General features: G+C 42.8%; 2 protein-coding genes and 1 long non-coding RNA gene across 4 annotated transcripts in view; 2 read left to right on the top strand and 1 right to left on the bottom strand.

Annotated features, from left to right (window-relative positions):
- The window catches only part of LOC134438217 (uncharacterized), a 17,355-nt gene extending 5,322 nt beyond the window's left edge, over positions 1-12,033 (bottom strand). The window contains exon 1 of the long non-coding RNA XR_010032538.1: positions 11,965-12,033. This is a non-coding gene — a long non-coding RNA (uncharacterized LOC134438217). The remainder of the gene's footprint in view (positions 1-11,964) is intronic.
- On the top strand, positions 4,694-10,670 carry muc15 (mucin 15, cell surface associated). 2 transcript variants are annotated; one of them, XM_063189112.1, is made up of 4 exons: positions 4,694-4,817; positions 6,544-7,548; positions 9,754-9,924; positions 10,107-10,670. In XM_063189112.1, exons 2-4 carry the CDS (start codon positions 6,555-6,557, stop codon positions 10,226-10,228), a joined length of 1,287 nt encoding a protein of 428 aa, XP_063045182.1. In that variant the 5' UTR covers positions 4,694-4,817; positions 6,544-6,554; the 3' UTR covers positions 10,229-10,670. The 2 variants fall into 2 exon arrangements, with proteins under 2 accessions (XP_063045182.1, XP_063045181.1); XM_063189111.1 differs by having other exon boundaries at positions 4,695-4,817; positions 6,541-7,548.
- Positions 11,367-14,882, top strand: part of dis3l (DIS3 like exosome 3'-5' exoribonuclease) — a 26,483-nt gene continuing 22,967 nt past the window's right edge. Inside the window, exons 1-7 of the mRNA XM_063187711.1 lie at positions 11,367-11,558; positions 11,933-12,086; positions 12,440-12,568; positions 13,161-13,296; positions 13,629-13,796; positions 14,048-14,126; positions 14,416-14,643. Of these exons, the coding sequence (XP_063043781.1) occupies positions 11,426-11,558; positions 11,933-12,086; positions 12,440-12,568; positions 13,161-13,296; positions 13,629-13,796; positions 14,048-14,126; positions 14,416-14,643 (1,027 nt within the window). The 5' untranslated portion in view covers positions 11,367-11,425. The remainder of the gene's footprint in view (positions 11,559-11,932; positions 12,087-12,439; positions 12,569-13,160; positions 13,297-13,628; positions 13,797-14,047; positions 14,127-14,415; positions 14,644-14,882) is intronic.

Below are 14,882 nucleotides of genomic sequence, written 5' to 3'. Positions count from 1 at the left end.
ATGTGTAATAGGAGAAAGATTACAGTTTCTGGGTTTGGAGTTGGAGCGTGTGTGTGGATCAGTCAAGTGAGGCAATCTTCATCTGAGTAATCGGAGTAGACCACAAAATAGTAATGACTACAAAATGGGTGTATAGAGACTGTGAAGAATGTTGCACTCGTATTAATGGAAGCACCACTGTGTAGCACTGTGCTGCTGTTAGTGTCTGGAGTAGTAGCCTACCCGTTTGTGGAACAATTGTACAGGCCTACCTACCAAAGCGCCCCTTTAAAATGTTATAGCTAATCTGGGATGCATTTCTCAAAACCATAGTTGCTTACCAGGCCTACGTTAGCAACTTTGTTGGATGCAATGCAATTTCCCATTGCAACTACCCAAGTTGGTAACTGCTAACAACTATGCGGTCAAGAAATGCAGTCCTGTTTTGTACCCTTTACAAACAACTGAAGAGCAGTTCTGTAGATAACAGCGGTATATTGTATACTATATGTGCAGCGTTACTTCTCTGTGTAGGTGCTATAATTTACCCAACTACGTGGCCTGGCCATCACTGAGCGATACAGTGTGTATTTCATTCAGTTATGTACACTGTATGTAGGCCCACGGCACGTGCCAATCACTCTCTGGATGAAGGTATGTCATGGGGACATGGTGGACCACTGTAACTAACTCTGGAATATAACATGAGGAAGTGACAAAAACATCTCTTTTCTTGCTTAAACCTCAACAATTTTGGTCAGTCTAAACCAATTATACATTTATTGACCAAGAATATTGTCTCACAATTCCACCACAATATATACATGTATAAACCACTTGTTTCATGCAAAACGGTATAAACATGTTCAGTTTTGGTCCATGAAGAAGACGACACAAGTTCAACTCGGGTTTACTGCATTCAAAGAGTTGTGGTGTCTGTGTCCTAAATTTGACAGACAGAGACTGAACCCCAAGTTCTAATAGGGCCTCTCTAAAAGTCAAACCATAACGTTTAACAGTATCCACAGTTTGTGTAGTATTTGGCTAAAACTCTACCAGGAACAGCTGGGAAAGCCATCACAGCCGGACCGGAAAAATAGCAAGGGGAAAATGGGCAAGTGGGCCTTGGAGGTACCATTCTTTTGGTTAGCCAGTACGTCAGACCGAAAAAACGACTGGTCTATAGATTTCTCTACCCCGACTCCCCACTCTGAGGAAGCTCTGTTACATAACCTCCGCATGTGGTATTCGGTTTCCCCCATAATATGCAGGTGAACTCCTAAAGGTTTATGCCTTTCACTTGCTTTTCAGTCATCTGTCAATCACTGCATAAAAGTATGTGTCCTTTATGCTGTGTGTACTTTTATGGAAAGTTGTTTTGATGTTGAGTGAAAGACGTTTTGGTTTGTTTAGTAACTGTTATCTGCTGTGATTTTAATACATACAAATTGGATGAATGTAGATGAACATGACAAACAAACTAAGATTAATTACCTGCCATGTGGTCGTAACTCACATGTCACAGTGATTTGTTTTTCTTTTCCCATTTGAGCATTTTTGACGTCTGACATAGAGTCTGAGTACACCGGCGTAAACATAAACAAGCGTAAAAAATGCACTAGAGGCCATTAAAGCAAAATAACACAATTAACAATGACAATTAACTTAACAACTTCAAAAGTTTGATTTTATACAATATGACACATTACATTCCTAACCATTTAATCTATTAACATAATAGATTTTCAACAAGCTCAGCTGTGTCCCTGTGGTTTCTGCCTTTGGAAAGACTCGACAATGTCTTGGAATAATAGTCGTCTCCTTTCTTTGTGTCTGGCCAGCATGCCCATAAACCAACACTTCATTTGGGAGTTTGGCTGGAAAAAACATAAACATAATGCAGCTTAAACAGAGTGATGGATGTGACAGGGATGACAAAAGGCCAAAAAATTATGACAGAGCCACAGCTTAGGAAATGTTTTCCTGTTGAGATGATGTTACAGCCTAGGGAGTGTCAACAAAACCCTGCATTTCTATACAGCTACAGAACAGATTGATGTGTTCAGCACAGTCACATGCAGCAAAGGGGAGTGCTTTTGGCAACAGTCTCACGTTTCAGCAGCTTGTACTACCGTATAGGCTACATATTTGTCTTGTTGTACAACATGTTCTGTATCAGCTACTGTGTGTTATTTCATCCAAATGTTGTATATCCATATAAACAGCACGCCAAGTCAGTAAGTGCGCTTCAACTCCCCTCCACTTCCTAATTGTATAGCACTCTATTGCAGACATGCTTTGCTTAAATGTGTTGCTTACTCATTGACCTGACCAGGTGTAAATGAGAATAGGAAGACAATTCTTTTCCGCGTCCTAAATTTGATAGAGACTGAACCCAAGTTCTACCAGTTCTGTAATAGGGCCTCCATAAACAGCAAACCATAACATTTAACTGTATTGACATTAGGCCTATGTGCAGCAGTTGGCTAAATTGTAGCAGAATTTGGCTTAATTCCACCAGTGAAATTTATGTGAACCCAACTAACATGCAGCACAGGGGAGTGCTTTTGGCACCGGTGTAACGTTTTAGCTGCTCCTACACATTTTTTTATTTATTTTACAACATGCTCCTCATCAGCTACTTTGTGTTATTTCATCCAAGCATATCCATATAAAAAGCTTTGGGTCACTAACAACACTGTAGCCCCCCTCCACTTCCTAATTGTGAAGCGCTCTATTGTAGAAATGCTGTGCTTTCATGTGGCTTACCCAAACACTTTGACCTGGCCATTAGGCGTAAATGAAAAGAGGAAGAAACTTCATTGTAGTTCCTTCTCCTCTATAAACTGTACACAGTCTCTATTCTATGCAGCAAGAGAGGTGTTTTTGTGTTCATTAAGCGAGAGGTAATTTTTGTTGCGTCGTCCTCCTGTAGCTTTACGGTCTGCCCCACGGGTACCATTTTGTTCCCCCTCCAAAGGCACTTTACAGCACCATTTCACTTAATTCATTACAGAAAAATTAGCTGGAAAGCACGACCAGAGACGTGCCTTGTCTTGTTACGTGCATAAACGTTTTGGATTGTGGGCCAGGCTGGCGGCCCCCAGAGAGACTAAAGGCTTCGTAAAGAGAGCGGGGAGGGGGGCTGAATGAACACATAAAGCCTATGTGTTGTTGGCATGTATTTGAAGAAAAAAGTTTTCCAGTGTGTGTGTGTGCGCGGGGCCAGAGGAATGCCCATATTAAGAGTTATATAACACACAAGCCATGCGTTTGGCAGCACTTGCGGAGACAATTACAGGCCCCAGAGAGAGACAGACATACAGACACACAGCTGGCAGTGTTCACAGCAATTCTGATATAATCAGCTTGGAATTGATTGTATGGATTCGAACAAATGGTCAGATGAAAATAATTATCTTCTCCTGGAGGAGGGCTGACGGGACAGGAGGCATGGCAGAACCAGCTCCTGCAATTAGACTTCAAGTCTTAAAGACCTACACGTGCTCTGTATATGGTTTAAATTAGAGACTGTCTTAAAGGATGCACCGGTTCAGTTTACTCTATTATGTAAGGGTTTGAACATGTATGATTGCGGCAGCATATAGGTCTGCGTGACTGTGATGGCAGTAGGACTTCTGTAATTCTGCTGCAATTTGAATCATAGAGGTATGTCTAGAATAAGCCGGACCAGAGCACTCTCTAGTGGTGAAGAGAGGAAGTGATCCTTCTCGTTTTATTCTAAGAATTATACAGTATGTTTTTAGCTCACAAAACATTTGATTTAAAAATTGATACATTATCCATTTTTTCCTCCATAACATTGCATTTCATTGGTCACCACTTATTCAAAAGATATTATTCTACAGTACATTGTGACGATGAGATGGTCAGTCCTTTTGTCAGTTTATGTGTGTGGTCAGTTATGCAATCACTTATTCATGGTAAGTCTGACATGCACACCCAGTGTTGCATTTCATTCTTGTGTCAACGTGACAAGTCATTTGTTTGTATTTCTCTCTTTTGTGATGGACAATTGGGTTTTCAGAAAAGGCATTTATTGAGGATTCCATTTTGCAACAATCTTAATACCTCCTAGAAGATCTGCATTCCTAGACTTTAGGATGGCCACGCTTGATTGGGTTTCCACCTGTACTGCGTTCGAGTTACACGTCAGACGTCCGAGTGACTCAGCTCTGTGTGTGTGCCACTCTTCACAGTCATGTGCCACGGTAAACAATCACAAGAGCCACTCCTGTAACGCAGGGCGCAGCCATCCATTTAAAAATAACCCCGGGTTCTTTTGTTGCCCGATGTTGCCCTGAGATACCAGTGGCAGTGGTAGGAAAGTGGATCTGTGTCACCACTATACCCCCCAACCCTCACCCACCCCCCTCCCTCCTGCATAACCCCATGTTGCCTAGACAACAGAGATGGAATCCTCAGAGGACCTGTAGGTAAGGGCTTTGGTATCTACGGTGTGTACACAGACCACCAAGACTGCTGGAACTAGTAGCACTCAGTCTCGGTGGATGATTCCAGAACTGACTCTAAGAAGGAGAGAGGGTGAGAGAGAGAGAAGAGGAGAGGGATATTTTTGTGTGTGTTTTTTTTTTTCATATCCGTGACGCACTTCTCCTAAATGGTGTGTCAGGGGGAGGGGCCAACAGGTGCACTTTCAGGTAAGGCCGGTTCCTGAGTGCACCGAGCGGAGCTGCACACAGCTCCCTCCTCTTCCGTCTAGCTTCTCTGCCTCTCCTGCTTAAACGGTTTCTCGCCATCACAGATCAGTTCTGCCAACAGCGCACCTGTTCTCATCGCATCGCTAGACAGTACAGGTATGTTCTTTTCATCCCAATTATTCCCCAAATCTGCTTACTTTTCATTTTGTTTTATGGGATTTTTTAAAACTTTAAAGCTTAAAGAGTGAAGTTAAAATGTCTTACAGTGCATGGTTGAGTTTCAACTTACGTGCGAGTGCGAAATAAAAAGGGCATAAAAAGCACATGTAGGCCTACATGACCACATCCATGGCTTTATTTCGGTTGGATAATTCTGACCATCTTTATTTGATGTGATTACGTAAATATTTGGAGAGAAGGTTTATTGTTGAGTTGGACTGGCCATAGTCATAGGGGCTTCTGTTTGGCCCTCAAGATGCCTCTGCATTGGGCCAAAGCTATCCACAAACATTTCCATCTACAGCACTGGCCTCTTTAATCCTAGCCAACCCTTTTGTATTTCCATTCGTCTTTTGTTTTATTTCCTTCAGAGTTGAAAAGCTGTGCAGTTAAATGTGTGTTCGTGAATTATATTTGAATACTCATAAATGATTCAGGCCAATTACATCATTGTGAATGTGTTAATTAAACACAAAGCCAGGGCCTTGCAGTAATCAGAGAGGGAAAGTGATGTAAGCAACACTGACCAACATTAAAAAGACCATTGTGGCTTTTAGAAACACAAAAGTCATAAAATCACAAAGGAAAACATGTGTCCTAAATACTTTTGTGAGTGGTCACATTTCAGTTTTTCTGAGACCCTGCAACAAAAAAATTGTCCTGTTATGTCAAGCTTTGCTGCTGTGTGGATAATAATTCCTTTACAAATAATGTAGTCACGGATGTTCAACACAATAGTTACAGCGATGAGGTCATAGCCTGATCCCTGAGGTTAAATATGATGCACGGGCAGGCAACTTTTGTTTACGTTTCTGGGCAATAATATCATAAAATGTCATTCAGACTGTTTATCACTATAGAGGAACACTTTTATCAAGAGCAGTTGGATCAGTAGAACACGTTTTTGTGTTCATCAGAAACTTAGGAGCCATTCAAGTAATACAGCCTGACAACATTGCTCAAAAAGTTACCCTGTATCAGAGTAGTCAAGAGCAACTACAGTACAAGTAAACCTCTTAACATAGCACACTGTATAAAGCCTTGCTTTTACTATTTTATGGCATGTTGTTTGTCATAAAGTAGGCTAACTGTGATGTGCGGCAGATAGCTTTCTGTCCTCACAGCTGAGAGCCACATTCTTTACCTACGTATTATACACCGTTCGTGCAACCAGAAGAACAGCATTGAAAGGCCACATAACTGAGATGATTATACTAGTCACACACCCTATAGGTGTGTCAAAGCCAGTACAAAAAACACGGATCTTCACACAGCAGTACACACAGCAGTACAATTACATAATTGGAAATGATGAATTCATATGACAACCTGAAAATGTCAACTTGTATATAAGGTTTGAACTCAACAGCCCAGATATGGTGCCAGCTATTCATTCAACTTCTGAAGTATCCTTATGGTAGGCCTACAGTATGTGGTATGCGAAGGACTACGTATTTAAGATACCCCACCACTGTACAGTTGGGAGTTATTGATTACGTGATGATGTGTCTTTTCTAAGGCTATATGTTATGCTCTGTTATGTTATGTTATACAATCTAAATTCCTCAGCTATAGTTAGTTATAGCATAGCTATAGTTAGACTGGTGGTTGTGTGAGGTAAATCTAATAAATTTAAATTGTTCTCAATATTTTCCCCCAGAAGACAGAAAGGTCATGAGGCTACGACTGGACTTTACATTCGCTCTGCTCCTCATCATCCACAGCATCTCTAGCGTTTCACTTCAGGATCCTTTAGAGTATGGAGCTGGACTTAACGATGGAAATGACTACTACGACGCTGTGGTCCCCACCGTCGGTGGAAATGACATAGTTGGAGACTCGACCAACAATGACCAACAACCCCTTGAGGAGGAGGAGAACTCTGATGGCCTGGCCCAAGGGTCCATGGTATTCAGTAGTGCTGCTGAGGAGGACCCCCAGCCCACATTCCCACCAGAGTATCTGAGAGACGGTGAGGGAGAGGAGCCCTCCGGTTCCTCAGGTACTACCTCAGGTTCCTCAGAGACAAACGGCACCATAGATATTCCAGAGGTCAGGACGGACGACTACCCTGGAGAGAATGAGACCATGGAGGATGAGAACCGACCAGAGAATACGACTGTGACAACCAACACCAACACCAACACCACACAAGTACCAGAAGCTCCACTCGACCCAATGGTGTCTCCACAGAATGAAACTGTGTCAACCAACAGTACCAATCCCACCGGCGAGACCAACAGCACGTCGCAGGCAAACGGCACCATGACCACGGAGACAGAGGTCAACAGCAACACCACAGAGGTCACCAGTCCAACGCCCGCCACCAACGGATCAGATATCGTCCCTCCTCAGCCTACCGAGGGAGCACCGCAGGACGAGGGGACGACAAGCACCACGGCCGGGGTCAACGACACCAATGATGGATTAGCACCTGTTACTGAAAGTCTACCCGGCGACGAGACCACCACCACCACGGCGACGCCAGGGGAGATTCCCATTGATGATGCTACTACAGCTGAGCCAACGCCAGGGGAGATTCCCATCGATGATGCTACTACAGCTGAGCCAGAAGTACCGGTGGAGCCCACCACATCCACAGAAGGCCTTACTGGCACTGCAGTGGGGAAAGCTGCTGGTGTCGGCAGCGGGGACAGCGATGAGCGAGGTGAGAGACTAAGGCCCCTACTGTACATAGAGGCAGAACATTAGACTAGAGCTGACACGGCCCCCTTATTCACAGCAATCCTGACAGCCATTATTTGTAGGTAGACCTGAGCCATGTAGTACGTAAATAAATGGAGAAGGGGCTCACCTCTTCAAAAAAAATGGCTTAATAGTGTGAAAATATCCATCGACACACTATTAAAGCACAGTAGTTGAAAGGTGCTACTAAATATCTACATAACTAATATGAACTGATTTCAAAATGTATTTTAAAGACTCATGTAGGTTGCCTGACATTTCAAATCTGGTCCTTGATTGATATGTCACTTCATATTCACACAGTTTTAGTCCATTGACAGAGGTGGACATGCTCATTGATTTGCACTGACTGAAGAGCACAGGTCTACCTACAGAGGATAGAGGATGCGCTTGCCGTTTTCCAGTGCTGTCTCGAATTGCCGTGTCCCCTCTAGGTCTAATGTTCTACTTCTATGGCATGTCTCTTCACTTCACACTTCACTTCCTTTAAAGTCAATTTTAAAAAGTGACACACGCCATGTGTTCAAACTTGCGACCATTTTACTACCACTACCGGTCCTTATTACAAATCAGAGTGAGGTCACAGTAGACTGTACAAAAAAATATATTCAACTTATCTCCATCAAGTCATCTTATTGCTTTGACTGAGCTAAGATTAGTCAACTTTTTTATAGCTCCTTTTTTAAACGATGCAGGTCTATGATATATTTGACAACACACCTACTAACTCATGTTACAAGACTGGACCCAAGTCATGACAAGATTTCACACCATTATGATTCTGATTTGTCATAATTTATTCAACTTTGGTTTAAAAATCTGAGGTGAGATGAGAGGATTTTGAGAAAATGTTGGCAACACACCCTCAAAACTGACCAGTGGCTTATAGGCCTAACAGCAGACCAAGCCATGTTCATAGGTCACACCACTATAATCATGTGGTCATGTGATGTCTTGCTCTGATCTCTATTTGCAATTTTTTGTATAAAAACAATAGGCTGCATGGTTGAGTTGCCTCTTTTACTGACAAACCTAAGAGGGGTGGCGTGAGAGAGTGACTATGTATTTTGACATTTGGACAACACACCCTCATAACTAACCTCAGCACTGACGAGAGACTGTCATATTGGGTGTGTTACACTCTCTGATGCGTTAAAGTTGAATGGGTGAAAGAAATACCATGAGACACCCTGTGTCTTTATTATGAGCTATGGATCCATTGTTTCATAGATGCGGGTTGAGAAAAAACTCCCCTGCTGTTCTCCCAGAAGGCACATGAAACATGACTTTTCTTTCTTTCGGGGCACATGAGATGACCTACATTTGGAGTTTTACTTTACATCGAAATCCAGCCTGTTTGGCTCCAGTGAATGGAGTTCAATTTCAAACACTACCTGGGCCTGCTGTGGGGCTGAGGCTTCCCTTACATACACCTCCCGCTGCTGGACAAAGGGACCAGTGTTCCCAGGCCAGGCACGAGAGGGGAGGGGCCACTTCCCGAGGTCAAGAGGACTCGAGAGCAGCAGACCCAGGCCTGAGCGCGAGCTAACCAGGAGTCAGGCTAGCAGGCTAGAAGGCTAACAATAATGCGAACTATACTGGACTCTGGAATTGGACACACGGATTAGGCTTGTAATGGAGAGCTTGGTCGATTCGCAGGGAGATTGTTTTTACATAATCCCTGCCTGTGTGAGAACAAAGTGTGAGGACAAAGCTGCAATCGTTAGGAGTACACACAGAATAAGACATATCCTAAAGTTGTATTATTACACATACAAGTTATAACACTAACATAACTGTCTAATAGAAAATAATGCATGTGGTCTTCTGTCCTACGCCTGGTTTCAGGTACAATAGCCGAAATGTTGAAGGCTCGTTTTAAAGCATTCTGAATAAAGATATGCAATATTCTGAACATTACTTGTCCTCCCAGAGAGGGATTGGACACAGGTATTGCAATGACCCTGTCTGTCTGTCTGTCTGTCTGTCTGTCTGTCTGTCTGTCTGTCTGTCTGTCTGTCTGTCTGTCTGTCTGTCTGTCTGTCTGTCTGTCTGTCTGTCCCCACACATGATGTAAAAAACAAAGATGCCTGGAGCATTGACAAAGAGGCCTGGTTGCCATCTCTGATTGCGCTTGCTCATAACGTTTCTTTTTTTGGTCTCCCAGGTTTGTCATCAGAGACAGAGAATACGAAGAACAATAAAGCGTGGGGAGCTGTCCTGGGCATCGCAGTGGCTGTGGGCTTTGTGGGTCTGGTCGTCTACGTTTTACTAAAGAGGAGAGGCCGAAGGAATTTCTCTCACTCAAAATTAGTTGAAGACGGACACCCTGATCCAGGTAGGCCTATCAGCAAACGTTATTTAAGAGATTGTTTCAATTAATGTTTTGCTAAATTAGACCAAGTTTTATAGTATTTGTCATAAATTTTGTACATGTTATAGGCAGAGAGAGTAAGATTCTATAGGTGCTTATTAATATGATTTGCCCTATTGTAATCTTATATTCCTTTGTTTTTGCAGTTCTGAGGTTGGACAATGGTGAACCACTGGACTTGAAATTTGATGGGCAGGGATACCACAACCCTACTCTAGAAGGAGACAACATTCAAATGTCTAACTATCCTTCTGGAAATTTCCGCTGATAAATGTCTGTTCTGTGCCATCTGAATCAAACCACTCCAGCTTGTTGCACCTTTACCATCAGATGAGAGTCCATCTGAAATCAAATGAAGATTTTTTTATACTATTTTGTAGATAAGATTGCCAAAATCCTTAAATATTTTAATAGAGATGTTTTTCTACAAACCTTCCAGTACTTGGATTCTCTGTAACTTTTATAGATGTGATGATCCTCATCGCTACATTATTTGTCTTTCCTTGTGTGTCATTGTGTTGTTCATGTTGTTGTTTGTTCCATAAGCATGTGAGGGTTTTTGTATGTTTAATCCTACTTGGATTTTGTTATGTATTTAATGATCATAATAGTTTATTTAATGTAGTATTCAGAAGATCAATTGGAAGTGGACTGAAATGAAAATAGAAATAAAATCAACTATACAAGTGTCTATTTTACTGCTCATTATTACTTGCTTGAATGTCCTCCTTGTAAGTCGATTTGGTCAAAAGTGTCTGCTAAATGTAATGTAATGTAATGTAATTATTAGGCCCTCGAGCAGACGTGGGCAAATCCAGGCCCGGGGCCCCGCTGTGACATTTCCTATGACCCGCAGAGCCTTTACAAGAAAAACATTTGAATCCAAAGTGATGCTCTCACCCAGCACACCTAGGGGTCTTTTGAGATTAACCATGTACATAGGCTATTGTAATCATCTCCCTCCATACATGTCCATATAATGTGCAGGAATGAAATAGTCAACAAATTATGCTAATAGTGTGTATTATTATAAATAAAAAAACAACAGAACAGAAGTTGCCTGTGATATAGCCCTTCAGTCAATATTCTATGGCCCCTGGAGCAAAATAATTGCCCATCCCTGCCCTAGAGACAAATTTAGTGGTAGCCTATTAGTATAAGTAGGCTAGTAGTAGGACTAGTAGTAGTCGTAGCCTAGTAGTAGTATATTTAGTTGCCTGATTCCAAATACATGTAATTTAGCCTGTTTAGTTTGTGTGTGTTTTGCTTGCATCAGTGGCCAGTAGTTGAGCAAAAATAATGGAGCACTGTGTGCATTAATTCAACAGCTATGTAGATTGATGGCTAGCTTCGCTTTGTGAGTGTGTGTTGACGTCTCTCTACTTTGTCCCTCAGAGTCGCCGTACCGCGCGCTTGAATGCGCTTCCGCATGGATGTTGTTTACAACAGATTTCACTGAGTTGTTATGATGATCAAGACAGAAAAGACTTTGTGTTTAAAAAGTTCTCGTGGTGGGAAAGTTCGTGTCGTCCGAGAACACTATCTGAGGGAGAATGTGCCTTGTTATAACCAGCTCTGTCAAGCTGCTTGTGAGAACGGTAAAATGCAATTTCTTATCCACTAGCTGGCTACATAGTTAGCCATTACTTACTCTAATATTATGGTTTTGTCGTATGGGCTCTTGCGGCTTTATAAAGGACAAGGAAATTATATGCTTGATGAATGCTATCTAAATACCTTAACTTTAGTTGGATGCATAGAACTGCAGTGGGCATCGGTAACAAGTTTCGCGCCCACAGCCTTCAACAACTCAACCTGGAGTGAAAAACACATTTGTTTTGATTTAGAACTAGTATGTTTTGAGATATACAACCAGCTGCTAATTTAATTATCGTCATTGTGCCACATACATACTTTATCTGATCTACCTGCATCAACACAAAACCCCTTTGTATGGTTTCCATCCGCGTAGAAGGCAAAACTCTGTCCGAACAGCTGACTCACTATGTGGTGCCTGACGCTGGCGTGGTGCGTGATTTCCTGGAAGTGCTGGAGTTCCGAGAGCTTCAGGGGATTGTGTTCATGCAGACTGCCTGTCATGCAGCACAGCACAGTCGAGGGCGCAGGTACATTATCCCCAAGAGTAAAGTAACACCCAAGTTGAGCTCACCTCTCTGTTTCTTTGCCCTGTTGGTAAGATAGTTGCCATGACAATGGTGTATCACATGATGATGCATGTATCTTTTGCAGTTTGGCCCATTAGGGTAACAAAAACATACACCCTCAATGTAAAAGGTAGCTATACAGTAGATCAATTCCACGGATGTATGGGTTTAGCTGTGATGAATTCTGCTGACATTGCGCAAAGGTGAAGAAACACACCTTTGCTGTTCCCATGATTGAACCTTGAGAACAGACCATCTGAATTGTGGCTAATTCTCAGTGGCATCGCATTCATCCTCGTATATCTCCTATCTAGGCTGTACAACCGGCTGCGCAGCTTGCTGAAGGACCCAAGGCATGACTGCATTCACTTCGCCAACGAGTTCCAGTTGTACTCCTACTGCCCACGGGAGAGAGGAGAGACACAAGAGAAATGGCAGAGCAGGTTAGAAAGGTGTCCCTGACACTGACATTGACTAATGCAGGTGCATTTGGAGGGTGCTGGCTTAAATATTCACTACAATATTGGAAAGGATGTGTTGCTGGAGAGTATGCATTCAGGTTGATTCACATTGACAAAAACAAACAAACAAAGCAAGTGAGCCCCAGGTCTTAAAGGAAATATCCCAAAAAGTTGATCATGTTAGACACATACCGAAATAGGTATGCTCATTCATCATTGGATGAACCTCTTAATACAATAGGCTCATCCCTTTGTTTTGTTAAGAGTATGAAGCCACATAACGCTTCTGTCAGGACTAGGAGATTGATCAATAAATGGTTAAAACGTACATGGTACTAAGAACCTCTTTCATCTGGGAAGTTGCAAAGCAAGTCAGTTCTAGCTGTGGTGTGATGTCTACTGTGAGAGAGCAGACACTTTTATCCAAAGCGATTTTCAAAAGAGGACATACATCAGCTTAATACAATCTGTAGGAACCAGAGAGAATTGATTTTATATCGTATTTACTACAACATTATATACACTACTCCTGTGATATCCAATAATCTTTGCTGTGACTGTTCTGTCTTGCCAGGAGTATCTACAATGCTGCAGTGTGGTACCACGACCATCTGGCCGGCCTGAGGCCAGTGGTGATGATCACGGAGGATAAGGAGGCCATCGCAGAGTACAGCAGCTGCACCAGTGGGGTCTACGTCATCTCTACCAAGGTACTGGGATGATGGAACACAGTCATTCAGAACTATTTTGTTAATTTACACAATATTTCAGATTTTATCAAACGGAAGCAAACCAAAGTGCATACATAGGAGGATACAACAAAGTGAAGAGCTTACAAAATAATTTAATAGAGAGATTACTAAAATAATTTTCTATCATGTCATTTTAAAAGTGAAACAAAATCCTATGCTGATGAAAAATAGCTTCGGGGAATAAGAGGATAGGATAAAGGACAGGATTAAAAAACACACAATTTTTGTGTATGACCTTTTTTCCTAACCTTCCTAATCCTAACCAGTCCTATTGTCTTGTTGTGGGGCAGGAGTACCTGGAGACGTTTTGGCCCGACCTGAAAGCTGCCCAGGAGCTGTACTGCTCCATAGCTCAGGCCCTGCTGGAGAAAGAGAGCGAGAGCACAGAGAGGGAGTACACAGAACACCTGCCTGCTGAGGTGCTGGAGGCTGGCATCAAGTCAGGCAGGTTCATCCAGGTGAGTGTACAATATGTACATGTAGTTCTGTTTTATTCTGTACAATCTATTCTATCCATTGACATATGATTCTATCCTATAATATTCTTTTCTGTGTTCTTCCATTTTATTTTGTTCTATCATTTGTAAATGTTGGTCCATAAAGATAGGAGTATGAGCATGTTATACTGCAGACATTTTGCTATTAGACATACAATATGTCATATACATGTATATTTATTCACAGAAGGATTTTTTTCTTTCTTCATTAGGGGATCCTTAATGTAAACAAACACAGAGCTCAGCAAGAGGCCTTTGTGCGGTTTGAAGGCTCTGCAAATAAGAACACAGGTGAGATGCTCACTGCCCACTCAGAAACACCAATCATCAATCTCACAATGTTAGGATCTGTGTCGGTACATAGTACACACACACACACACACACACACACACACACACACACACACACACACACACACACACACACACACACACACACACACACACACACACACACGCCACAAGCTCACTTCCCTCCTTGGGTACCAACTGAGCACACATACACACACACACACACACACACACACACACACACACTGACAAATGCCTGTCTCTTTGTGTATATGCACTGTTTGATCAGATCTGAACAGCGATATCCTGGTGTGCGGAGGGAAGCACCGTAACCGTGCGGTGCATGGGGACCTGGTGGCCGTGGAGCTGCTGTCGTCCAGGGAGTGGAGAGGCCGCACCACCGCCCTGCAGGAGGGCGTGGGGGAGGACAAGGCTGGAGGAGGAGGAGGAGGAGGAGGAGGAGGAGGAGACGAGAGCCAGGTGCAGAGCCAGACGCAGAGCCAGCCCATGCCCACAGGTGAGCCTTTTTGTGTAGGTTGTCCTCAGACGAGCCTTCCATCGTTGCTTCCAGTCATCCCGGTTCTCCATACATCTTTTCAGTTCGCTGGTACTCTGGGCTCCTGTGTCCTTCTTGAGTATGTCCACAAATGTTAGTGTTGGACGTCCTCTTAACCGGCACCCACGTGATGGTTCCCATAGCATGCTGCTGTGGTCATAGCCACAACATGTAGTTGAGGATGAGAATTGTGCACAGCC

Source organism: Engraulis encrasicolus, chromosome 22 (assembly GCF_034702125.1).
Source record: "Engraulis encrasicolus isolate BLACKSEA-1 chromosome 22, IST_EnEncr_1.0, whole genome shotgun sequence".
Classification (NCBI taxonomy): Eukaryota; Metazoa; Chordata; class Actinopteri; order Clupeiformes; family Engraulidae; genus Engraulis; species Engraulis encrasicolus.
The sequence above is the reverse complement of the archived record's forward strand: the minus strand, read 5'-3'. Positions and strand labels throughout refer to the sequence as shown.

What these genes read in the sequence shown, in the direction of transcription:
- muc15 (XM_063189112.1), top strand. Translation starts at nt 6,555, where the DNA reads ATGAGGCTACGACTGGACTTTACATTCGCTCTGCTCCTCATCATCCAC. An exon ending in CGGGGACAGCGATGAGCGAG is followed by an intron (nt 7,549 to 9,753) that starts GTGAGAGACTAA and finishes TTGGTCTCCCAG; the next exon opens with GTTTGTCATCAGAGACAGAG. An exon ending in AGACGGACACCCTGATCCAG is followed by an intron (nt 9,925 to 10,106) that starts GTAGGCCTATCA and finishes TTGTTTTTGCAG; the next exon opens with TTCTGAGGTTGGACAATGGT.